The 27,949-nt window shown below is 37.1% G+C and overlaps 1 protein-coding gene across 2 annotated transcripts; it reads right to left on the bottom strand.

The window, feature by feature from the left end:
* Window positions 1–44: 44 nt before the first annotated feature.
* Window positions 45–27,530, bottom strand: kcnip3b (Kv channel interacting protein 3b, calsenilin). Of its 2 annotated transcripts, XM_055161614.1 has the most exons (9): window positions 27,496–27,530; window positions 17,292–17,466; window positions 7,240–7,242; window positions 3,795–3,919; window positions 2,379–2,448; window positions 2,126–2,304; window positions 1,525–1,629; window positions 1,371–1,433; window positions 45–874 (listed from the first exon to the last, which is right to left on the bottom strand). In XM_055161614.1, exons 1-9 carry the CDS (start codon window positions 27,499–27,501, stop codon window positions 827–829), a joined length of 774 nt encoding a protein of 257 aa, XP_055017589.1. In that variant the 5' UTR covers window positions 27,502–27,530; the 3' UTR covers window positions 45–826. The 2 variants fall into 2 exon arrangements, with proteins under 2 accessions (XP_055017589.1, XP_020772785.1); XM_020917126.2 differs by lacking the exons at window positions 7,240–7,242; window positions 17,292–17,466; window positions 27,496–27,530 and adding an exon at window positions 8,626–8,731.
* Between the last annotated feature and the right edge of the window lie 419 nt (window positions 27,531–27,949).

The following is a 27,949-nucleotide window of genomic DNA, read 5'->3' as shown; positions in this document are numbered from 1 at the left end:
AACATAGAAGTCACACGTTTTCATACATTGACTTCACAGCATTTTGTGTTCAGGCCATGACGTAAGTCCAATTACTGTATTGTACATTATACTGTGGCACTTAAAAGTGAGCATGCTCAATATCTAAAAATCAAAGTTTAGATTACTTTAATCAGCATATACAAACATTAACAGTCTGTTTTTCTTTAAAATAAGAGCAAGTTTGGATTATACTTTTTAAGCAAATGATCAACTTAATTTCTGTTCTCTTAAAGGAATCAATAAATATTTTTAGGGAAAATGGCCCAGACAGTGCAGCACAGATGGGGCATGTGTTATTAATTATACATATATACAGAACAGTTATCTACAGTGCCTATATGGCGTATTATACATACAGTTTCAGTGCAAGCAATTCACGTCACATTTTGTTGACAAACATGCTTATTTTTGTGCCAGTTCCATTTTAACTTATTTATTTCTAACCCAAAGTTTCATTATCCCCATGCTCAGATCCAGTGATTATATTGATATGTTAGTACAAGGGAGAATAGAAGTCTGTGTGAAGCTAGTGTAAGAGAAATGTGTGAAAGATTATATAGTTGTGAGTCTTTGTGATCCAAGGACATGGACGTTAATGATAACTTTTCCCCTCATAAATTTTGGTTGTTATCAGAGAACAAAAGATATATAGAACAAAAACACAGGACATACTCTTCAGGAAGCTCTTATTTTGTTACTAGTGGTCTTTAGAATCCATAGCAGCTATAGTGGGGCATCTTAAGTATTGTGCCTGTAGATTTGGTGTATGTGTGCGTAGTTTGTAGGTAGATTGTTGAGTTGTCCCTCATATCACATTTTCAAACAACTGCATGGAGCTCATTATATTTTCATCCTGTAAAGAAGAACAGAATAACAATATAAAAAGTAAGGCTATATCTTTATCTAGTAATATCTATATCTCAACAAACTTCGAGTTATTATAAAGAGGGCAGGTAAAATCACTGTGTTATTAACAAGTATTATCTAACCTCAGGACCTTTAATGTTATATAAATTATAAGTATTATTTTAATGTTTTAATATCACATAACTCCAATGTGTGTATTAAAGTATGGCAACTGTCATAATATACATTTATTGTTTAGATAAGTCCAACATTTGTGAAATTTCCTCATGAATATTTCTTATGATAATGCTTTGTAGTGTACTGTAATGGGCAATTGGCTCTTCATTTTCTAGAATCTAAAAAAAAAAACACCAATAATGTATTCAAATATTCTCAGACCTACCATCAGAAACAGTTACCAGTATAGTCATTGATCATTATTTTAGGTTTAGAAAATCTTAATAGAATTTAAACAACTTCTGCCAGCTGTGTAGTAAAGTCACCTTCTGACAAGTTTCAATGAATTCTTCAATTGTCACAACACCGTCACGATTTCGATCCATTTTCTACAGAAATAATACACAAAGTACAGTTAGGATCAGTGAATATAGTTCAGAAAAGTGTGTTAAGCTTTGTACTACAAAAAGAGTGAAAAACCTGGAAGAACTTGTCCACATGCTCTGAAGGAGCATCGTCCCGCACACAGGGGTAAGTGTATCGTCCCATCATGTCATAGATGGATTTCATAATTGCTAACATTTCCTAATGACAGAGTAAAATGTTACCAATGTTACATCCAGTATAGTAGGGTTCTCTTTTTTTATGTCAGTAGTCAAACAATGATATCTTATAAAACATTTTTCATAACAATTAAAATAAAAATGTGACTTGAGGCCTGCATACAACATTTTTTCAACTAAATTTATTGTCTTCTTATGCGATTTGATTTTTATCAAGGGACTTTGTTATAGAACGTGTTCATGGCAAAAGTCCATTTATAGTGCAGATAAAGATGAACAATTATTAAACGTGCTCTTGGTTATTTTAATAGCTGTTTTGTCATGTGTTAGTTATAGCAAGCCTACAAAACACTTTATCTTACAAATAAAAGCATTCAACTAAAACAAACAACAAATTCCTTCTACAACTTTAATATATAGTTTTTTTATCAGTAAAAATAGAGATTGCGATGTTCTTCCAGTTGTACATTTCAGTGTAACCATTTACTGTGGGGGATGTAATGAATAACAGCATGTACCTCTTTGGTGATGTATCCGTCTTTATTGATGTCATAGAGGTTGAATGCCCAGTTAAGTTTTTCTGTGACGGACCCTCGGAGCAACACGGACAAACCAATGACAAAGTCCTCAAAGCGAATGGAGCCATTACGGTTGATGTCAAATGCATTGAAGAGGAAATGAGCATAGGTTGTTGCATCTGTGCCATCAGGGAACAAGAACAGTTAGAAGGATTTTCCCAACAAATATTATTATTGTATTGTATGGTCTAACCTCCTTGAGGAAAGAACTGAGCATAAATGGACTTGAATGTTTCCTCATCAACCAATCCACTTGGGCACTCCTGAAGAGACAAAACAGAAGGACTTGACAACAACTTTATTTCTTCCTGGCCACTATAGTTAAGCGCTTTCAAAGGGGGCAATTATTTCAACTGAATTAGACATAATTATATTATTTGTAAAAATAAATAAATAAATAAAAAAAACACACACACACATTGTAGGAGAAATTAATTATTATACATATAAAGGTGCACCTGCTGCTCTTGCATTTATTCAGTACAATTGTTCATGGTTAGGTAACAATTTAAAAATATGAATTGTTACTGTGAGCAGGGCTGCCTCTACACTGACGTGACAAGGAACTTGTCCTGGTAGTTTCACTGGTTTGTCTCCACGGAGATACGATACATTAAATGGCATACTGTGCAGCATTCCAGGCAATGCATCTGCATTGTAAAGTGCACCTTTAAATTTGAGTCTCCTTCTGTTGACTTGATTGTGTCTTAATAAGGAACAGAAAAAATTCAGTCTTTAAGTCAGTATACGTTTAGAAACTGTATTTTGTCTTTTTTTCCCCCGAACTTTCTACTGTATTTTCTTCTAATCAAAAGCTAAATAGCTAATTAACCTGACGTGTTTTGGCGGTAGGACTCCTGTCTTCATCAGAGGTGTCTGACTAGTGTGACGTTTATTTTATCAGTTGTTGTTCTCATACGTGGTTAGAGCCAAGGTAAACGTCCCCTCGTCTCTGCTGATGGTCTGTGTGCCTCACTTCCTGATTTAATAGCCACTCATATCCATATTTTGTACTTGGACCAGTACAAGTACAAAAGATGGATACAAGAGGCTATTGAAATCAGGAAGCTGGGCACATGGACCATCAACAGACGAGGGGGTGTTTTTCTTGGCTCACATGTGGGACCACCACGCGACGGCAGGCATGGTCAGTCTGATAGATCTGCCAGATCCGTCAAACTAACCATGTCTGGGAACAACAGCTGATAAGAGCACAGCAGTCAGAGACCTCTAAAGAAGGTGGAAATCCGACCGTCAAAACATGTTAGGTCAATAAGACATTACGCTTTTTTCGTATCTCTTATTTGAAAGAAAACACACAAGTCAGTATATGTGGTTTACAGTGGTTAGATTGAATGTGAGTAGCTAAAATCCATTTGATTTGTTTTGATGTCAGGTTCACTAGCTACATGTTAAAAATATATAATATTAATAAATTAATAAATAAAATTATGTAAAGGTGACTTAACTCAAATGTTTTTTGTAAACTTCTCATCTCTCATGATAAAAGAAATAGTTCAGATAACATTGGATAGTCCAACATTATGACACTGTTGTTCGTCTTTTACGTCTTATAAATGAAATACATCTGAAGTAAATGGAGACATACATTTTTGAAACCCCGGTATAGAGACTGGAGCTCCTTCCTGGTGAATTTAGTTTGAGCTTGCAGTTGGTCCAGTCCCTCTGGTTGGTGACGCACTGTGGAGAGCTCCAGATCACTGTCACTGCTGTCTGTGAGGGCAAAGAAAGGAGGATAGAGAGAGAGAAAGAAGGAATAATAGATAGACAAACAGAGGAAAGGAGCAAGAAAGAAAGAGAGAGAATGATGTAAAGAGAGGAAATGAATTGATAACAGGGAAGCGTGCAGTTGACACAAAGTGAATGCAGGCTGACATTCAGGAAAGGGAATGGCATTACACATTTAACAGACAGGCACGACTCAGGACAACGTGCGAATAAAGGAGACCTATAGGATCAAACTTCAGAGATGAATGCAGGTAAATGGTAGGGCTGCAACTAATGAACATTTTAATAGTCAGTCATTAAATATTACATTTTTGATTAGTCGACTAGGTAAATTATTATTTCTATAGTACATATTTTATAAAGGTAGATATGGTGACTGAACGCTTGTAGATATTTACAAATAAAGTGTATTATTGATGAAATTCGGAAATTGTTTATTCTTTTTTTTTTTTTGCTTTTTATTCAAAGATCTTATATTACACAAAATTAACTGTTGTGACCTTTAAGCCATGTTAGAATGTTGTTGCCTCATCAAAAACATACCTGAAGTAGTGTTTTGTTTCATTCACACGTTTGAGTTATCCCGCATTATTAGGCTGTCCACATCTCCAAAGCACAAAATGCATGAAGAAGTAGTTTTCAAGTTAACAGCAACTTTTTACCTTTAGTTCAGTAGAGACTGGCCATTCCAGGCTGAAATCATCGAAATTATTCTATTAAAGTTCTACTAAAGAGGAGTTTAAATACTCATTGGAGCACATCCTGTATTATCACTTGACATCACATGGTGGAAAAGAGCCTAAATATGCACAGGGTTTGTGTGCTAAACATGTGTGAATGAAACAAAGCACAACTCCATAATATGGGCTCTTTAATGATGCAACTGTCTTTTCAAATGTCTTTAAGAGCCTGTTTAGTCCAGATAACGATTATAATGTCAAAACACAACTACTTATTTTTTATAGTCGACTAGCCAGGATTAGTCAATTAATCATTGCAGCCCTAGTAAAAAGGACACTGGAAAACAAGAGGTACTTTCTTTATGGCGGAAACATCTTCAAGCAGGTTTTTTAAAGGTTATGTCCGCCACAGTAGTAAAAATCTGTCGGGGCACTGGTATTTGTCAGTTCACACAGAGAAAGCACTGCAAGTCTGGGAGAAAAGAAGACATTCCAAAAGGAGGAGGGACTTTCTCAGAACAGGCCAAAGTACTCACCATCTTTAAACAGAAAGAACAGAGGAGGGGAGTTGACACCGAGATGGGGTGATAGATGGAGAATAAGGGTAGAGAGATAGTAAGAGAAAGAAAAACGACAAAAGAAAACAGGTCAGCTCGGACATTTTCAGGGGGCACATAAGATGAAGCGGTCTGAGAAGTTCACAAGGAAAATCTATGCCAGGAGAACAGTCAGTGTCCAACTGAGCAGTGCAACTTAATACACTGGGAACTATAGAAAACCATTTGGGAAAATTTCCAAAGGCAGGTGTTCTGACTAATGTTTTAAAATAAAATTTGTTCAACTATGGGAATTTCCTACATTTCAGAATATAATACTGTAAATGTATACGATTCAATTTTAGCAGATTTCTTTTTACTAAATAAGATGGCATTGTTTGTTGTTACAGAGGATTTGAAGATAAGCAAACTTTTATTTGTCCCACAATGGAAAACAATAAAAATAGGCTCTCAAATATTAAGGTACAAAATAAAAAAAAATACAAAAATTAATATACTGATTTAACTGGAAAATTAAGATATGCTTCAAAATAAATGTAATTATTAATGAAAAAACTATTCAAATTATGATTTTGTTTAGAGCCTGCAGCAGCACTTAATTCGATCCCCTTTTGGGAACAGGCATTCTCCTTTCTCTTCAATTTTTGGGTTAAGGATCCGGGAAGCTCCAGTAACTATTGATTTACAAAATAAGCCTTGGCAGTACAATTCAAAGTGCTAAAGATGTACTTTCCTACGGTGCAGCATTTCCTCAAGAATTGCATATAAACAGATGAACTTAATTGATTAGTGAGCTTGAAATAGTAAGAATGAATATGTCTGCTTCATGTAATAAGGCAATCATTTATAATATTCAAACCATGTTATAGATTTGGAGTTTCAAGACTAGACAAGATCTCACAAATAAGTATACCTGTCACGCGAACATAATTTGAAGTTCGTTATATAAGTAAGTATATAAGTTCGTTATATAAGTATAAGTAAATATAGACAATAAGATCTTGTTAAATATTGTTGAGCTGTATAAACAAATATTTAGTTACAGCTCAAATCTGTTCATATTGCCAAAAATAAATAAATAAATAAAAATCCCCACTAGTACAAAGAAGTACCCTTGATAAATATTGACCCCCAAAAATAGTTCGAGCCAATATAGTGATTATCGTCACAGGCCTACAAATAAGGCTAAAGTTAAGTAAAAACAACCACCTTAATTCTGACAGTGTTAAGACATTATTTCAATTACGTTTTGGCCTGCGTCTTCTTGATCAGAATGGAGGTCTCACCAGTCTCTGTAATGTCGATGAGGCCCAGGAGGTGCATCAGTTTGAGGAACATAATCACCAAACATACAATGCCCACTGTCTGCAGCCCCTCCGTCTCCCATCGCACGCTCATCCTCCACTGAGCCTCTTCCGGGCTCTCGTCTGAAGTCCTGAGATCCAGCCCTACACTTTTTCCATTACCGCTACTATAAAAAATACAATATCACTTCTTCACTGTCATTTCGGACCCTTCTCTTTGTCATACTCTGTCAAACTATGTCACTTTTCTTGCAATATTTCTGTTACAATCTTGACTCCCACCCCCTGCCATAGTAATTAATTGCCTTTTTCCCACTGGAGCATGTCAGACTTGACAGACAGATGGTAAAAAAAATCTTATTTTCAGTTATTGAAGGGGTGATTTAGTGTTATGTGTCAGGTTTTACATGTGAATATCTGTTACCCAGATTTCTTGTTATTTTTGCACACATGCAAAATACAACATGCTTGCTCTTATCAAAAATAGTCTAATTCTGGTTTAAATAACATGACTTGTATTGTCTTGAATGTTCCACAGTATGGCATTAAATCTATCTATCTTGAATTTATTCAATTACAGTTCTTTTTATTGCTAAAACTGCTTTCTGCAGTGTTACAAATGCTACAGCTACATAGAAAAGTTCAAATGCAGTAGATTATGTCATTAAGGGATTGAAAAAGATACTTTAAATCCCAACAAAGTTAGTGAATTGTTTTGAGGATCCAAGGCTGAGTGTTGAAGTTTAGCACATGCCCTGAATTACCGTCTCCTGTCACAGCGCTGATCTACTTTCTAATTGTTTCTGTGTCCCCGGAGAGGTTTTACCACAGATTTACCAAAGCATAATCTCATTAAACGAACAGTGTCACACATTTCACTTTAATAATGAGGAACAATGGCCATGAGCTCCCAGGGGCTATGTGACACTTCTTAACCTACAACCATGTCTCCCTCTGGTGGACAAAACTAAAACTGAATCGTAGACAGACGTTCTCAATAATCACAACTACATTTTAACAATGGTACAATGGTGAATTATGGAAAACAAACTGTTGTGTTTCTTTACATTAATTTGAAAAATGTATGAATATGAAAAATGAATCTGACGCTCAAATGTGGGGGAAGAATACCAGCAATGTCAGTTCTCTATAACACAGCTATCTCAAGAGAAGAATGTCTTTGCTACCACAGAGACAGATTCCAAAAACTGGACTTAATGGGGAAAACCCAGTGATTCAGACCCAAGTCAAAATCAGATGCTAAAACTCAGAAAACATAGTACATTATTGCAGGTGTAAGACTCTTTCTTTACCAGTTTTACTAAGTTCACCTCTTACAGTTATACATGCACAACCAGTAAACAAAGCCTTAGTGAACCCTCCTTAAGTGAATGACCACAAAGGAGAACATGAAGAGCTGCTGATGGGGTTCAGTGGGACAGAGTGAAGTCATGTTTTAGGAAGTGGACACCTGCGGAGGGCTTTTGGAGGTTTCTGATGGATCGCCAGTGTCCTTCGGGGACCTGGAGGAGTACTCCATATTTAGGCGGCCTGAGAGAAAGCCAGTTCGATACATGATGTATAATTGATGTGAAGTAATGCTAAACCCAGTTTAAGCTCGGCCTCATGACTGTGGGCACAGAACGAGGGCATGGGAATAATGAGGATTGTGGAGCTTGTAAGGTTTAATAAATTATGATAGAAAATTACTAGTGTTTTTAGATGATTATTTCTGATACAGCACTCTATAGGTGGCACTAATGTGCCGACTGGTGCCTTCTGGCTCTAATTGCCTTGGCACACTGACTGCAGGGCACTCTGATTGGCATCAGCCCAAAACTACAATCAAAGTCCCTACATCATTCACTGAGAAATAGCTGATCCCCTTTACAGCCACTAATGTACACAGTTATCGAACATCAAGTTTTAATGCTGTAGTAAGCACAACAGAAGTTACATTAACTTTAACCCCATATAAGGGTTACATGTGCTGACTAAATCTAGTGTTTGTTTACTCACACAAAGTCTCAGAGTCAAATACACAAGGTAATTTTGCACACAATCACTTCATTCATCTCTAAATTGACTTGTTAGAAATCATATTAAAATGCCCCTAACAGCTGACATGGCTGTGAAGAGGGTGGGCTTACCTTCAAATGACGACATGGGCTCCAAGATGCCAAACTGTTTGAGCACAGCCATGAAGAGGATGATGACCACACCGATGGCACACAGCTCCATGCCATGGATGCCCATGTTTTAAGGGGAGCAAGGGGATCCCTCTGACCAGGGAAACCACCTCCTTTACGTATGTAGTGGGAAGGCACAGGCCAATCACAAAACCAAAAAACGTCCAATGGGGAAGTATAGTTTGTGTTTGGCTAAAGCCTCTGGGACAGCATAAGAAGTATCACTCAAGCTCCAGTCGTATCAACAACAAAAAATTGCAGAGCACGACATATATGGAAGATATGCCGCAAACTAATTGGACCAGTGTCACAAGTTATTTATTACAATGCATTAAAGCAGAGTCACTTTGCAAGGACAGGACGGACTCTCACTTCACACTCTGTCTCTTAATCTAAACAGTGATTTGAATTAAGTCATAACTGAAAGTGTGTACATCCTCTCTCACTCACGGAGCAGATTCTTTTACAAAGAAGCAAAAGTTCTGAGAGAACTGAGAACATGAACCAGCGATATAAACATGATTCGTTCAGCTTTTGGAAAAACAACATGAGCGACCGCAAATAAATAACCCATTATCTGAGCGAGCAATTTCTGAAACCTCCATCACATCCTGTATACACATGTACTCTCCTAGTCCTTATAAACGTGCAGGCTGCCAACAAACACTGTTCTAAATCAGTCTTATCGTTAACAAAAGTGCAAAAAAATGTAATAAATCAAATCCAAATAATCTGAGATAACATTTTCAAGCAATCTTGCTCTGGAGTAGTAGATGACCACACTGTCCCAAAAGGTATTCCCTCACTGTAAAATATCCGTCCAAACGTGCAAGCAGATGAAGTTCAATGCATCAGGAGTGGCTCACGGAAAAGGAAATCCTGTAAAATCCTACAAGGACACTCTTCTCCTCTATGCAGAATTCCCAAGCATGTTACAGCTCATTTCACTGTTGCTACTTCCAACTTCTCGCCCATAGTAACACATAGCCCATCTTTGGTTCTTCTCCGGTCCGGTCTCTCTTTTAGGTCTTTACCCTCACATGGTGGGTTTAGCCTCTGATCTCAGCTCCCAATCCTCCTCTCCATCTCCTTTGTCATCCCATAACTTTGGCAGACCGCAGACGCTCTTCCCCCCTGGGCGCTGTGGGCTCTTTGCGCTTTCACTTTTCTCGATCAAGTGTCCCCCGGTTTGCACCAAATATATCCGGTAGCGGGGGCACAAGTTAGATTACCCAAATAAAAAGAGAGTGGGTGAGATAAGAGGAGCAATAGCAGGGATCAAGTAACTCAACGACACAGCCGAAAATTTGTACTGGACAAAACGCCTCGCTCCAGTCCAAGGATTTTGTGCAGCTCCCGAAGTGAAAGCAGAGAATAAATACCTATGAGGTTGTGTATGTTTGACAGGTGATAAGAGGACGAATGATGACTCTGCAATCACTAATGCACTGAGACAAAATGGAGAGAGGGGTATGTGAGTGTTAATGCATTGACAGAGCTGGAGATGGCAGAGACAGTTTAGAGGCCAGAATGAGCGCGATCAATAACATGGTGACGCACTGCTGCTGAGGCCAGTTCCCTTTCTTACTCTGATTCTAATAATAAATAAATACAGATAACAGGATACATCCAGAAATAACCACTGTATCCACAAATACTTGCAAGTCAATCCTAGGATCTTCTGCAGGCCAATTGGGGGGACACAATCTTCTCCAAAAACAGATTTATTTCATGTTTGCTGGCCAAAACGGGAAAGAAATGGTTAATTCTAGTGGGGCCTAAATCCAAGTGGCCTAACAAAGCAGATGCCAGAATTTTGGTTTAAGGATAAAGTTAATAGTAGACACACAAAATATCAGCACCCTTTGACAATATTTTTAGTTAAAGGTGCAGACTCTAACTTGCTTAGGGCAGTATGTTTGTGTCTAATGTGAAAGTGAGTGCTTTAGCCCAGGCCATTAGCAGCTTTTTAAAGGGAAGGCCTAGCCCAGGTTGCTGACACAACTGTCAGTAAATAGAGACTCAGATAGGTTCCTCTGCCAAACACATTACTGATGATCTGTACCGTTATTGAACATTAGTGATGGAGCAAACAAACCGTAATCAAAGAAACAATAAGAGATCAAAGGGAATAATCCTGACTTTTCAACTATAAAAATAAACCAAAATATGTATAATATTTTTGGTTATCAAGATTCCCTGGGGGGTGTGATGCTAACTGTAGGCCCTGCTTTGTCTGAGGCTTTATTAGATATATATATATATATATATATATATATATATATATATATATATATATATATATATATATATATATATATATATATATATATATATATATATATATATATATATATATAATGTGTGTGTGTGTGTGTGTGTGTATATATGTATAGTCACACACAAGATAGCTCGCATTAGCAAGCAGTTTTTCAGTTAGTCACTCTCACTCATTTTTTGGATCACAGGCTCCTGAAAATGTGTTGTGTTTTTTTCTTGAGTTTTGAAATCTTTTAAAAAATGTGAATTTTTAAAACATTTTGGACTGTTTGCTAATGTGTGCATTGTGCATTCTAAACATTCCACCATTAAACATGCATGCAAAACACCCCCCAAAGTATCACTGTAAAGTATCAGTTGGTATTACTACTGCATATACTGTACATACCAAAAGCATTTTATTACAGAAACTGTGGCATCATTAAATTAAAATAACAATTTCTGATTTTCCTCAATAATATACTTCATCCATAAATAATCTATATCTAGAAACCCTTTTGTCACCAAATTTCAACCTTTTTTTGTTAAAAGGGCAACAGACATAATAGTGTGACTAGTCAAAACTAGTTACTAACATTATGGATGTGGATAATGTACAATTTATAAACAAAGCCAATTCAGTAAATCTTTTAGTAAATGTCTGATTATATTTTTTTGTCTTAAAAAAAAAAAAGAAAAGAAAAAACAACTCAACAATATTAGAGCCACCCTAACAACAAATGTGAAAAAGGGCAATTATTGATGAGTGCAGTGAATATATTTTGTCTGTGAAACTAGGTTTACATTTTTACATAATGTTCTAATACTTGTACAAGAAAGAAGATGGTGGTGAAATGACTGAAAGAACGAGGACAAAGTTAGCCAATAATAAATCACATAGAGAAGCACAGCCCATAGACGCACATAACACTGGGTCCACAGTCTAGCCCTACCTGATCGGTGATACCTGGCTGCACTGTGCCCACAGTGGGACAGGCAGCTCGGCCGAGATAAGCGCCTCCGGGCCTCCACAGAGAGAGCGGCCATCACAGCACCCATAATGCAACACAGGCAGCTCACAAACTCTGATTAGAATAACTGTTTCTGATGGAGCGGACTGAAGATGAGTGAACACTGGCAGAGCAACAGGTGGAGGGCTTGAGAGTGAAGCCCCATTTCAGAGTCTCTTTGAGTTTGGGATGGTGCTTCACGTGAGAGGAGATAAAAAAGAAGGACAGGATCAAACCTCAGCATGGAGCAGGTGACCTTTTAGATCAGACCTGACACCTCCACACTTCTTCACTCGGCGTTTCCTCTCTTTCAACTTACAGCTACGGCCATGTGAACTCCCACTACACTAATTACATGTGTTTAGAGGTATTTGAAAATCATATAACTTAATACATGTATTGTCATCTATTTTTGTATGAGATTCAAAGCAAATATTTGAAAAAAGTCTAATTATAATGTTTACTTGTTTACATAAAAAGCAAGCTTTAAGGCAAGCAGGGAGTCGATCGTCATTCACTGAAAAAATTTAATTATTCATTAGTCTATAAAAATGTTAACCAACATTTTATTTACATTTACACTCATCTATGTAAAAATAGTTTTCTAAGAAGCAAATTTTGTACATAAAGTTACTCAGGTACTGCTTACAACCTTCAGGCTGTAGCGAATAACAACAGAGTTTCTGTTTTTTTCTTAAAGTAAAATCAACAACCAACCAACCGGCAATAAATAGTCTATTTCATTGTTTCCCCAAGACTGGGTTGCGACTCTGATGGATCACAAGAGATTTTTTTTGGGTAGCCTGATATGCATGTTGCACTCTCCTCCTGCACCCCGGACTGGAAATCGCTACAAAAATGCAGACAGGCCCACCTATCTCAGTAGAAATGTTGAAAGGTGGACATGTTTTGTACAATTTCTAATCTTTTTGTACTTATTTTATTGACTATTTTGTTCCAACATTGCTGGTTCAATTGAATGTTGAAAAGAAAAAGAAATGAGCTACATTTAATGTCCAAATAGATGACTTATTGATACTTTTATTGCTGGTTTAATTACTGTTTTTCATAGTTTAAAACTTGAGTAATACAGAGTTCAGATAGACACGATTACTCAGTCAACAATAAAATATCCTCATTAATGTTCAATAATGGTCAAATCCACCTTTATTTTGTTCTTTATGAATAATGTCTATTGCCTTGGGTCGCGAAGGCTTGTGACTTTTAAAATATGAGTCCCCAGAGAAAAAGTTTGGGAAACACTGCACTATTTTGCATAGATTACGTCCACAAATTCATCAGTGAACAAGAAACCAGAGGAGGAGCAACAGCCTCTGTCAGCCATTACAGGGACATAAAGTGGTCAAAGATTTATGATAATACTAAAAGGAGCAGTTGTTCCTAGAGTGAATTATTACAGGAGGCAGAGGATTTTAATACACCCACAAATAATATGCAGTGAGTTAAAGGTTCACTATGCAACTTATGTGGGTAGAGGGTTAAATGTATATATCATTATGGAGACCCGCCCCAACCTCAGTAAGAATAAAACATTCTTACATTCAAGGCGTAACGGAAATGAAATAAATGCAATGAAATAAATAAATAAGTTTAAAATGCCACAAATATTAAATACTTTACATAAAAAAATGTAGGACTTAAATGCTCTATCAAGAAACAATGAAACAACTATGATTTCTGGTGAAATAACTGAACAATACTGTAAAAAATGGCTCCTACAAGTTGAGTTGGTCATGCAATCCACATTTTAACCACTAGAGGGCACCACCAAACTTGAATTAGACAGGGCCTGAGTGAGGATAGAAACACAAATGAAACATGAGAGAATGTATCAAATGTTGTATCTTTTCTGAAATAAATCATGATGTACTGTATAAAATGATTTACCTATAGGCCAGAGGCTCAAACACAGTTATTTGTCAGGTCATCATTTTTGAGGCTGTAGAGGAACTACTGAAAGTACAAAAGGTACAAAAGTTCTAATTATGTCCTGAGCCCCTGACAAAGGTGAAACGACGGGAGCAAAAAACTTTAGTCTGGGAAGAAATGAAAACTGACTGGAATTTCATATTAAAAATTCTTATAATAAGACCAATACTGATGCACTAGTCATAAAGCTTCATAGCTTCGTACAGACTCCAAGCCACTTTACATTTGGGTGTATTATTAATTTTATCTCCATAGGCTAATCATTCAGTGGCAGTATGTTAATTTTGTTGCCATAGTTACCCAAGGGCAAAACGACACAAGTGTGGCCCCCAATCTCCACCAACAGCCCCTCCGACTACCACCAATCACACTGTCACAGCACTCAAAAGCATGGCAGGTGAAGTGTCTTGCTCAAGGCCAGAATGACATGACATTGAATAGTCACAAGAGCTGGGATCCAACCATGAAACTATTTAGATAAAATATACTCTTATATCTTCAATATAGTTATTTTCTGTATTTTTCTGATATACTGAAATGTTGGGACAATATCAGAAAGCAAAAATCAGTCTTCAGATTCACGCTTCCCACTAAAGACAAAAATGTGTTTTGTAAATTAACAAGCCAGAAACACCTCAACAGGAATAAATGCTATTACAAAAATTTAAGTCTAAAAGAAGCCATGAGACAGACTACAGATTCAGCTGCTGCTAGTGTGATGAAGCTATGTTTTCATTGGTCGAAAGGACACAGGAAGAGGACCCAAGGATAGCCTTACATCTAATCAATGATGAAACAAGGAACAAAATGTCAAACTCAGGACACACAAACTGAAATCATACAAAAATGAGATAATTTGAAGATTGCACATATTTCAAGGGGCTCGACAAAGTAAAATTTACAAACTATCAAGGAATCTCAACAGATTTTATTTACAAAGATAATTTTTGTTGCAATAAGTATCCATTTGTCTAAACATTGAAAAGGTACCTATATATGTTCCAGTGATGAAGCCAATAACGCAGCGCAGCATTTTCGCACATTGAGTCCTGCAGGCATTCATCCTTCACTTAAATTCCACCAGTGAAAAGAAAAAAATCACCAAGTATTCATTGAGAAAAAGTATCATCCAAAAAGTTGGCCGCAACAACACTGAAACTGGTCAAACTTCTGTAGTGTCCTTAGCGCTGCCTTTGACTCTCATCTTCGTGTCCCAGTTTGTAACAGGTGATGTCAGTCCCTCCCCTCTGTCTGTGTCCCTGCTCCAACCTTGTAGCCTAAAGGTGGTTTAGCTGAGTGGCATGACGCTGGGCTATCTTAAAGCTCGAATAGTTTCATATGACCGGACCAGACAGACGGGATGTACACCTCCACTCAAGCTGCTATCCTCAAAGCACACTTTCTCCTGCTGTCAGAAACAGCCTACCTATGTACTGTGCATTCTACTTCTACTGTGAATATAATCTGGCCCATATTACATTACCTTACATTTTTCATTTTGTATTTTGCTCTGGGCCTTGACAAACTCCTCTGTCATGGCCATAATTCAATCATATTCCAGTTAGGCTAAGAAATATTTGTTATCTGAAATTTTAATATAGTTTTTAATATACAAATATTACAATTAGACAAAAAGTAGTCCATATCTCTTATTAAGCTTTGACAAAATCCAGGTGAGTGACTCAAAGAATGGATTTCAGTCAATCACAAGCCAGTAACTTTTAACTTCTTTTAACTACTTTTCAGGCAGGGGACGCAGAAATAATTTTTTGAGGAATGGGTTGGTCGTACAATGTGTTACAGAAAATAAAGATATAACAATTAAAAGAGATTCAAGCTAAATCTATAAGAAGAATATGACTGACAAAGACTTAGTTGAACTGTCTGAATGGTCCAATAGTGATTCATGTTCCTCAGTCTATCAAGCTGTTGGTGATACAGCCTTTGCTTCGACCTCTAGTTTAACCACAGCGACCACTCTGCCATGCTGCCCCCTCTCTCTGATCTCCATCTCTGCTGCTATTCTGAGCCGTTGGCCTCCATCAAGGGCATGCCCACCAATATGCTCAATCTGTGCTCCCTCGACATGGTGCGCACGCAGAAGATCTCGTGTCAGACTGCAGTTTCTATACTCATTTACATACTTGTACTTTTATATTTAAAGTCTATAAACTCTTCTATATTAAAATACTTTTATCTGTCACTGTCACTTGGGGACACTGGTGGCCTTGGAGCTGATGGAAGAACAGGAGACAGTGTGCTAAGCCGCAGGGTGTTAAGTGGATGTTCTTTGACTCACATTTCAATGACCAGGTATCATTACACGGTACATGACGTTGAGTCCATGCCAGAGATACCCGTATCGCCAAGCTGTCCCATGTGAATGTACCAGTCTGAACATATACTGAGAGAGATTTTATTATTATGGAAAATTAATTTCAGTTAATCTGATGAGCATCCTAGTGTCTAATATTTGCTCTAATGTATGTTAAGGTATACTTAATTGAGCCCTGTGGGGAAATTCGTCCTCTACATTTGCCCCTTCCTTCAATGCCACTGGGCCAACTAAGAGGAGTGAGCAGCTGCTGTACAGTAACCGGGACCCGTCTCTAGATGTTAAGATAGGCTTGGTCAGGATTACCTTGTCTAGAAAATTTTGCTTATGGAGAATGGAATGTTTGTGGTTAATGGGAGAAACCAGAGTGCCCAAATTATATCCACCCAAACAAAGACCCCTCATCACGCAACCCACCAAAGAGACCTACTTGCTGTGAGATACACATGCTAGATACTCAGCCACCATGTTACCTAATCAAAGAGCAATAAGCAATTTATATATAAAAAATGTTGACTGACCACAACTGTTAGAACATTGTCTTATAAAATGTAGATTTCTTAGAAATCCCTTCAGATTTAAAAATAGATTGAAAATGTATTACTACAACCACACCACCAGATGGAGCTATACGACTTAAGTGTTCATGGAACAGTGGGTCATGAGGGTTGTATGCAGTTCAAACCAGGCTAATATTATGTTCTCCAATTCACTATTAAACATAATAAATACAAAATACAATTGAGTGAAACAAATACCTTGGAAAACTGCTTCAATACTTATAACATAATTACATAATTACATGTTCATAGAGAGAACATTTTCAACAACAGACAATCATGCTTACCAAATTAAATAAATTAAAATAACAGTTTGACCCTGCCCTGGCCCTGCCCTGCAGTTATAGCTGGTAAAGACTGAAGGATGCGTAGATTGTAAGTAGATTGATAGGCTGAGTCTCTTTGGTGTTTGACCTGGGGTCATGGCTTCAGAACAGTGCAGCGGTTGTGTCCATTGTGAGGACAGAGCCTGGATCAATGTAAATGCTGTTAGCTTCTCATGTTAAACCTCACCTTTGTCCTGCGGCTGTGTGCTGGCGATGATCCACTTCACTAAACAGCATTTCATCAGAGCTTTACGAGAAAACCGCGGCTTCTGCCATTTCCCAGAAGCCTTCACTCTGCCCGGAGCAGGTTCAACGCCGTTGGCATCTCCCAGCAGGCTGCCATCCACCACCTTGCCATCCACCTGGACAGACAATCACAACAACTGAAGAGATGCGAGAAATAATGCATGTATTGTTTTAGAGTTGGTGACACAGGATTAAGAGGGTCAAGAAAAGTTCACTGCACCTAGGAGCATTGTAAATCTATTTCTTATGAACATTAACAGTTGAATCTTGTTACATCAGATTTATTTTTCATTGTAATATGGCAGCAGAGTATATTTGAAGTTTTGAGAGACAAGTGTTCAAGCAAGAAGCAAATATATTTACTCAATTTATATTAGATTTACACTGGCAATTTTTACTGACAATTAAAATGGGGTTTGTTTGTTTTGTCACAACATTTGCAAGCCTCATTCATATTTTCCATCACAGCTGATCAGAGTGTGACTTGGCATCGTCGCTTTTCAGTTTTCTTCTACAACTGTGAGTAGATGTAACATGTTTTTTGGAGAGAGAATGTCTGGCTGAATTCCAATGATGGGAAGAATACTTTGAAAATGTTTTTAGTTACAGAATGCTGAATACCTGCATTAGCATGTATTTTGTAAAGATACATGGTCTAGTCAGATTACTGTATTCTGAATACTTGGAATACTTTCATGCAGGCACAATATAGAATGAAAAACATATATATATATATATATATATATACATATATATATATATATATATAGTTTCACCATTTGTTCTGGCATTTGTTTATCACTAGAGAAAAAAATCACACTTGCATGCACCACAAGAGCAGCGTTTTATATTTTATATCTATATCTATATATCTGTATCTATATATCTGTATCTATATATCTATATCTATCTATTTATCTATCTATCTATCTATATATATATCTATATATCTATATCTATATCTATATCTATATCTATATATATATATATATATATATATATATATATCTATATCTATATCTATATCTATATCTATATCTATATATATATATATATATATATATATATATATATATATATATATATATATATATATATATATAATTTTTTTGTGTGTGTGTGTGTGTGTGTGATAAAGTACGGCCATGTACGGTATGTATTTCTTTGATTTTAGAAAAGTGACCCCCCCCCATATTTAGAATATGTTTATATGTAATACATAAGTCGCACCGGAGTATAAGTCACCAGAGACACTCAAACCATGAAAAGAATTGCAACTTCTAGTCTAAACAATACAGTAAACAACAGAATAGGCTCTATTCAAGCTTACGTCATAAAACAGGAAGACACATTGGAAAAATGTGATGACAAGTGCAAGCCCACTCAGAATGTAATATGGACACATGTTTTTCAATGCAATAAACACAACCAAAATGAAAAACATACTTTGTATTTTTGTACTTGGTACATGTATTCAGCTCAGTGAAGACCTCCCAGTCGGCCGCAGCAGTAAACACATGCATATACATGTTTGGAGCTATGGGAGGGCAGATGAAAGAGGGGCAAGGAACAAACAGCAGCTCTGTCTAATCTGCAGGAGAGGAGCAGAGCACGACCGCCGAGCGCCAAATTGAAGGGGAGGATTTAAACGGCTATTTGATCCCAGGGGAGCTGGACCAGGCAAATCCTCCAGTTTAAGGTGATGAGAGGAGGAGAGAAGGGAAATGCCTATGCACAGAAGAAATGGAAGTCAATTAGCATAATGAAAAACTGAGTCTATGTGAGGGGTAGAAGTAAAGGACGAACAGAGGACACGTGGACATACAAGAGGATTTGGTGGTCCATCAGAGAGGAGCTCAGGAAAGAAGCTTCAAGAATTGATGGGTGGTGCAACATCTCAGGAAACCCTAACCCTAAAATATATTGAGCATATCTCAATTAAGGGCAAATGGATAAGCACCAAGAAAATACATGTTGACATGGCACCAATACTGAAACTACTTTTGCATTTAGGGTTAGGTCAACCAGTTTATATTATAGTTGGCTGTAGTTAGGTCAGAAGGTCTCCATAGCCTCTATGGCAACGTTGTTGGTTTGCCTAGAGTGTTCCACATTATACATTTCTACATCTATCTTGCGTTAAATACAGGTGTTGTTAAGCTCAAAAATACCTCTCCACAGATCTGAGGAGGTGGCATATCCTGCACCAAAGAAGCTATATATGCACCTTTGAACACATTAACTAACTACTGCCCAGCGGCACTCACAGTTAGTATTTAATGGTATTGGATGATGGGTGGATCAGTCTGTCTTTAAAAACAATTACGGTATATGATCTGAATAACATCTCAAAAGACAGTGTACAGTAGCAGCCCATTTACTCAAAAATGTTTGTAGATATGACTTTAGAAGCTTTAAAAGGCTGTGAGCCAAACAGATGCTGTCAGACAATGTAAACACCAGAGACATTTTGTGCTACATTTCTTATTGCATCATGGTCCAGTGGGCACATATCGCCGGCATAAGTACACATAGCCTGCAACGAGTGTATTTATCATCTGTTCCTCCTTAACGCTTCAGTTAGCTTTGCCCTGCACTACACTTCTTTCTTGTAACGCACAGCGAACTGTCACCATACACTATATCTGCTGTAGGCCAGAGCAAATAGAGCAGAGAAGATGCTGTACACATATATCAATAATGAAATATTAACATTCATAGCGTTCATGAACATCGGTTTACATAAGGTAGAAGGATTGGCTTCAATTTATGGAGTTGTTATGTTACTGTTATAGTCGACTGCTGAGAGAAGATGAGCTAAAGAGGCTGGGAGCACACTGCACTATCTGAGCCTACTACAGGTATCTCAACAGGTGCCATTTTCAGTTTCTATGATGACAGGGAATACATAGTTGTAATAATACTAAAATGAATGAAATGAAAATCTGTATTGTTAAAGGTCCCATATTACACTCTTTTCTGATCTCTGTTATAATGTTGTTTTCTCATCACCAACATAGCTGGAGTTATGTTTTGTTTCTACTCAATTAAATGTAAAAGGTAGCTGTTAACTTGAAAAATACCACTATGTGACATCACAAGGTGGAACAGAGCATTTTGAGCTTTGGAGATGTAGACAGACGAACAATAAAGGATTACTCAAACATGTATGAATGGAACAAAATGCAACTCCAGGTATGTTTTTGATGAGGCAACAGCATTATAACATGGCTTAAAGCTCACAAGAGAAAATTTTGTGTAATATGGGACCTTTACTATGAATACAATGCCCATACTCAGCCTCTGTCCTGCACTGAGCAAATGACAGGTGGTTTTAGCCAATCACATAAAAATTTAGACAATATAAAGCTTCTTAATAATATGTGATCCAGGTTTGAGAAAATTGTGCTGTACTATTGCTCATCCCTATTTACAATCCAGATTATGGGGTTAGCTACTTGCATATTCATTTTTTGTATGTTGAGTTTGGGACTAACTACAAAAATAACTACCCCGCCTTACGCAAGACTCCAGACATGCACAGAGAGCCCGCATGAGCCGAGACCTAAACACAAACTCTATAAATACCACAGCCTCACATCTGTCACACGTCAACATCCGCCCACATTCACCAATTCAGCAATGCAGCGCTGTCATGCTCCCGTTCACAAATCAGACCCTCCAAACCCCTTCAGCCCTGGTGCAATTAAACACAGCACACTAGAGTAACTACACCTTTCATCTAGGTAGGACAAATCACGCCTTAGCAACTGTTACTAGGCTCAAGAGGTCTCTGAAGATGTGGTCTTGTAGTATGTAGATGTGTGACTGCTGTAGTGGGCATCAAGAAGGAATGAGGAGCAAACATCTGTAGTAGAAGCACAAGGTAATTACAGTTGGGTTTATCTACATACACAGGCAGTGATCATGTGACAACAATTAGCAGAACAAGATAATCCTTAATCCAGAAAAAATGAAAGACAAATAAAGCCTAACTATATCACAACAATGCCCAGTAATTGATATGCAAAACTACAAAGCTATAACTGAATACCCTCATCAGTAGGGCTGAATGATTTTTTTCTTAGTATTATCACAGTTAGGTCTATCACAGTTTTTGTCTGATAATTTTTTTCTGACAAAATCTGATAATTATGGCTTTCTGTGTAAATTTCATAAACATGACAGACTTTTAAGATCATATAATGAAATTTAACACAGAAATACAGTTCAATTTTGTCCTCTCTGAAGTCTGCGCTCTGCTCCTATTGAGATTCTAAATGTAAATGGTAAGAGAAAACAAATATAACAAGGGTAAAACAAAGCTCTAAAAAGTTGATACTGCATAAAGGGTCTGCTTTAAATCTGTTTTTTAAGAGTATGATAAAAAGATGCCAGAACCATTTATTATTCCTGTAGAGAATGCTCATGTTCTGTAAATGCTATGCCTATCTATTAGCTGGCTTTCAAAAAACAGGTTGTTGGGCTCTGTGTGCTCTTGGGAATCAATTACTAGAAGCAGTTTACTCCAATACAAACAGGAAGTTTCCGTCCTCTTCATTCTTTCCAATCTACTTCCCAGTCAATCATTCCTCCACATATTGTCACCAGCTTCACTCAAGGTAAGTGAAGGTTGGAAATAGCTGGGAATCCAATACAAGAGAACATCAACAAAACCAAATGCACCTGTAGAAATAAACTAACAGCCTTTTGTTTAATGAGTGATAGAGAAACAAATTATCCAGATAGACGTACAAAATGAATTCATTAATTAACAAAATACTTACAATATCTTACTATGTACAAACCCATTTAACCTACAGTTTCAACCTCTATAAGGGTGCTTAAAAATTACAAAAATATTATCACAGTTATTTGATGCATAATTGAAATCACAATTATCTCAAACTATTTCTATACAGTCTATACTTCTATAGTTTAAAGGACAGAACAAGTGCATATGTTATTCTGAATCTATATATATCTGGTAATTAATTGTATTTTGGATAACAACATTTTTGAAACTGAATAGAGTAATAATTAATATCACAGCCTCCTCCCCCCTCACTCTTTTCTTTAGTCCTCCAGGTACTGCCCAGTGTAGGAGTTCTATGTGAAAAGTGGTGGTGGGCGGAGTTTAGGTTTTTAATCTCACTTTAAGCAGCTCAAATCTTGGGATTCTATCAATTGTTAATGCACCTGGAAGAAGTCAGACTGTGAATGTTGAATCTTTGAATCACAAATCCTATTGCAATCTTGTTCTGGAATAGTTCAGAGCTATTGGTATAACCATCTTTTTCTCAACAGATTAACAATGGTTTGGTTGAGGGGGTATCCACATCCATCCAAGTCTTGTGCATATTAATGAGCCAGTTGTGCAGTACAGTAGCTAAATAGCAGAATAAAACTACTATTAGTTTGTATTTGTAATGTATGTGTAATGAGTGATACCAATTATTTATTCAACTCTTTCTGGCTCAAATCTTATTGTAGTGCAGCAAAGAGAAAAATTAAGAAAAAAATGTACACATATTGAACCCCCAAATACTCTATATTATTCCAGCTTTCATACACTGAATGATGTAGATATAGTAATTATCATGACAGGCCTACTGAACATATGTTGTATCTCCAAAGTGTGCCTCAAAGGAGATCTGCTGATTTTCACTGAGTTGTTGATGAGCACAACATGTACAATGACCATGCGATACTGACTCCTGGGAGCGAAGTGGTGTGCAGAGGGTCCCGAGAAGATACTATTCGTGGGCTGACTGCTAGGGTTTTCAGCATTTGGTGTCAGTTAAAATCAGTGTCTTAGGGTGACCACGGCGCTTCCATATGGGCGCCATGCTGGGCCCTGTTTCTGTGTGTGATAGGAACACAGGGAGGAGACATAGCCAGCCAGTGAGTATTATATTGATGTGTGAGCCTTCATGTGGAGAAAGAATTAATTCTCTGGGGATGCACTGAGCAATCCAGAAGCTGTGTTTCAATTATCAGCTCCTCACACACTTTGTCCATGTCAAATACCAGGCCTTACCCAGCCGCTGCCACTATTTCTGGAGAAAATAGACAGATGATGAAGACGCCACATATGAACACTGCAGCAAATATTGATCAACGATTGGTATTTTACAGCGTCTCTGTGCCTCGCTAGCTTTCCTTCCAAGGGTCAATATCATGATCAACCAGATATCATCGTCAATCTCACCAACATTATTGAGATTTAGAAGGTAGGGTTGTATAAATAATCAAATTTTAATCATTATTACAACACTGGTGTGATAATAAAAAATGGTTAACCATAAATCAGTTCAACATTCAGTCATAAACTGTATAACACAAGTTAACCTGTAGAAGAAGTATAGATTCGTCATTTGTGATTTTTAGCCATTATGGATTTAAGTAGCTTCCCTCATTGGGCAAAACCAGTAGAATTTATTATGCTATCTCTATTATTACTGGACATTTCCACATGAAACAAAACAACAAGCTGACACAGTTTAAAGTAACTTCAGGAGGTTGTGCCATAATTCAACCCAAAATACGTGATGGTTGTCAGTTGAAAAGACTTTAAACCATAAAATTAATATTGCAAAGTTGATGGGCAAATCTAGATATTGATATTCTTTCAAACCATGTGAATCTCCCATAGAGTTACATAGGCCCTCCATCTGAAATATTATATCAAATTCTATAACATGAACATAACCTATTGCTGAGTTTTAGATGACATCATTACAGTCTTGATGCTAATAATATGTACGACAGATGGGAGCAGCTAAACTTTGCATTGTTAAAATGCAGATTTGTTGTAATATACCAGATTCTTAGGTCTAATGAATAATAGAAAACATCAGGTTCAACATTAGTGCATTCACCTTTTGGATATTTCATGGTAAAGTACACCATCTAGGACTATGATAAAAACACACTCTAGAAACCATCCAGGCTAAAATGAACACAGACTTTCAATAAGTTGAGTCCCAGTTTATTTGATGTTTCACAGGGTCCTCCAAGGACACACTGCCCTCTCTTTGGTTTAAAGTTGGATCAAAGACTGAGTGGTGCCAAGTCCGTTCACCCAGATAAAGTTACCAGGACTGTTCAATTATTCAATAGACCTAAATCTACCAATCAGTCCACCTATTGAACAGGTGGTTTCCTCAGACACTAGATCAGGTGCACAATAATGGCTTCACAGAGCATGTCGTCTTTGTGTCTGCTCCAGGGCCATGATCTGTAAAGCTTTCCCTGTGTTTGAATTATGCTGCTCAGTGGAAAAAGTCTAAAGCCAGATTGAGCTGTAGTTGACTAAAGACATGTCCTGTGCATTGATTCATCGACAAAAAGGGGAGCTTGCAAACGCTCTCAAAATTATAAGGAACTTGTGTAAAACAATGTATACAGAGAAGGACTAGTAAACAGTATCTTTAAATGCATACAGGCTACGTTACTTACAATACTAAAATTTCAAATTTGACATAGATTCGATATTCAATACCAATTCCAAAACCATGACGAATAAAAGACACTCTTTATTTAAATAAACAAATTAAACTGTCCAGGCATTCCCAAAACTCCAGCTGTCTAAATCTATGCATTTTCTTTTCTCCTGATCTCCAAATAAATCCTAATAAAATAATTATTTGACTAATAAAACAACTCGTCAATCAAGATACCATCAACCAGTTAAATGACTAAAGGTTTTTCACCCCAAAAGATAAAATTTGCATTAGATATCTTTATAAATGGCCCATATTACTATTTTCTGATCTATGCTATAATGTTGTTTCCTCTTCACAAACCTACCTGGAGTTGTATTTTGTCAAACACACAAATCCTGCATATTTAAGAAGAGTTTGTCTCTCAAACAGACAACACTTTGTTCAACCTTGTGATGTCATGTGGTAATACAGGAAGTGCTCCACTGCGTTTTTAAAATAAAATACATGTTCACTAGAATCATTTGGATCGTTTCAGCCCTGGATTTGACTATCTCTATGAAACGAAAGGTAAAATGTTGCTGTTAACTTGAAAACTACCGCTTCAAGATATCACAAGGTGGAACAAAGCATTTTGAGTTTTGGAGATGTAGACAAACTCATAATAAAGAGTTACTCAAACATATGTGAATGAACCAAAATACAACTCCAGGTATCTTTTGAGGAGGTAACATCAATTTGGAGTAACCTTTAAGATTTGCGTAGTTATTACATTATTCTGAATATTTCATGCAGCTGTCATTGTTTTTGCAACTTCAGACAGATGAGTTTAGTTTAGTAAACAAGAACAATTGACAGGCTATTGCATTACTCATGAAACAAGGTAGCAGTGCTGTCACTGTGATACTAAAATGTCCAGGATGACGGAACAGCTTGAAAACGCCATTGATCATCCATCCATTTTACCAAAAAATAGCTTCAAGTGAGTCAGATGCAGAATTATGGGGCTCCCTGAGGCTCACAGCTTGATTCAATTCAAACACCTGCATGTCAATACCCAGAGACAGAGCTGAATCTAAATGTTATATTGCTGCAATTTGTTTCACATTTTACCTCAAAAATGGAAGCAAATGCTGCAATGGATTGTGGGAAGAAAGGTGTGTGAAATGTTGTTTGAGTTTCAAGCAACAATCCATTACTAATGTCATGAAATAAATTGATATCAAGATATGACAAGACACTATAATATTGAAAAGACCTCATTCATTTAGGTATCTAAAGACACTAAAGATACATGACCTTTCTGAGTAGTTTTAAAAGATCTCGATCTATAGATGGATTTCAAAATGATGAAAAGTTAGGAAGGTTAATAGAGCATTTATCAAAAAAAAAAAAAAAAGAAAGAAAGAAAAAAAGAAGAAGAGGGTATTTTCTGTATAATCATCCTCAAAATGGCCCACCCATATAACAGGAAGCTGAAACCCATGAGTGTCATAAGTAGGATAGGGCCACATTATATTATTAAATAAGAAACTATTATTAAAAATCACATTTTCATTTAATTATTCATGCATTCAATGTGGTTCAATTAGTATCAAGCATTTCTCTGCCAAAATAGTGATTTTAGTTTTGTGACAACAGCATAAACAATGCATACATTACAAATGCTTGGCTTCACTTGGCTCACAAGTCAGGAGTCTCAGAAAATGGCTGTTGTTTTCTGTTTTCGTGAATAAGAAAAGGTTATATGCAAATGTAAAACGTGTCTATCTTACATAAACATAAAGGGAGACTTGAACACAGAAGACTTCCATTCAGTGCTGCTGATGAAATTAAGCTAAAGCCTCATTACTCTGAATGTCACAGAGGGGTCATAAAATCTGTCAATATCTTCAGGCTTCAGGATTTTCATGTGATCTTGCTGCATATTATATTAACACAAAGCCATTAATTGAAACAAATATCTACATTCTTTACATCTGTAGACATTTAGAAAACAATTAATCAAACATTGACACTGAACTCAGGTTGTGCTCACTTCATAATAAAGCTTGTGATTTACTGGTCCACTGATGCACAGTCATGACAGAGCCGTGCTCAGTGGAGCTGTCATGCACATGATGTACAACAGAGAGGTCACCATACAGGACCATACAGGACTACAGTTCACAGTTCACAGATGTTTGTCCAGTGAGATTGCTGATTGTGTAGTAAGCAATACCTGAAAGGTTAATTTTACATTCTATTAACTCTGCTTTAGACTCGAGTTGAGTTATATTGGGGAAAACCTGTTTAATTAGACAAACTGAATCATCAACCTTAATGACAATAGCATCCCCTTCAACAGCCTGTGACTTCGATGCACTGCAAAGTAAACTCAAAATAGACTAGTTCAGTTTTTTCTTACGCACAATTCAGTCTGTGAAACACGTGTTCAGAAAAACTAAAAACTAAAAGTCTTAATAAATGACTCCAGGCTCACTGACACATGCACTTGCTGTTGAATATCACGGAGCTTCATATTACGCTCAAATTGAAGCGCCTCCTATTACATAACTTCATACCCAAAGTCAGCGCAAAGCCACAGAGCGCACATTTACCCATCAGTTACATTCGTTATAAGCAAGTAAAAAATAAAACAAAAACAAAAAAATAGGTTCAGTTAACACACTGACACTTCTCGCGAAGGATTGGGCTTACCTGCATGTTTGCGATGCCGCAGCGGTGAAGCTGAAGTGTGCAGAGCGCGCGGAGGTCTCAGCGTGGACTGTCACCTCCCCACCACACGCGAGATGCGAAGGAATGCGCGCGCACGGCGCTCACCCACACTGGGAAGAGGGAGAGGAGAGAGATAGTGGGGATGGTGAAACAAGTGGAGTCCCCTTTCCACGCTGCTAAAATATGCGCTCTACCCAATCAGTCTGTTCTTCTAATTGAACTACGCAGTGCCCCAATGGGCTTAGCCCCCTTCCCAATGGCGACTTGTTTTAAGCGTCAGCCATGTGAGAATAGCCTAAGGCTGTACAAGGCTTGTATATCCTGTACATTCGCTAATAGACCTGTGGGAGCTGGTCAACAGCAGCTTAATTCATTTCAAAATCAATGAAGCACAATCCAACAAACAGTGCGCCCACTTTCTTTGAATGAACCTTCT

This window comes from Boleophthalmus pectinirostris, unplaced genomic scaffold, assembly GCF_026225935.1.
Source record: "Boleophthalmus pectinirostris isolate CB_2022bp ecotype Guang Dong unplaced genomic scaffold, ASM2622593v1 HiC_scaffold_4, whole genome shotgun sequence".
Taxonomy (NCBI): domain Eukaryota; kingdom Metazoa; phylum Chordata; class Actinopteri; order Gobiiformes; family Gobiidae; genus Boleophthalmus; species Boleophthalmus pectinirostris.
This window is presented reverse-complemented; position numbering and strand designations above follow the sequence as displayed.

Bases quoted from the DNA above. Each gene is read 5' to 3' on its own strand.
- kcnip3b (XM_055161614.1), bottom strand. The intron at 2,449-3,794 runs GTATGTCTCCAT...TTGTCTCTTCAG, and splicing joins TATACCGGGGTTTCAAAAAT to GAGTGCCCAAGTGGATTGGT. The intron at 1,630-2,125 runs GTACATGCTGTT...CTCTGTCATTAG, and splicing joins ACGGATACATCACCAAAGAG to GAAATGTTAGCAATTATGAA.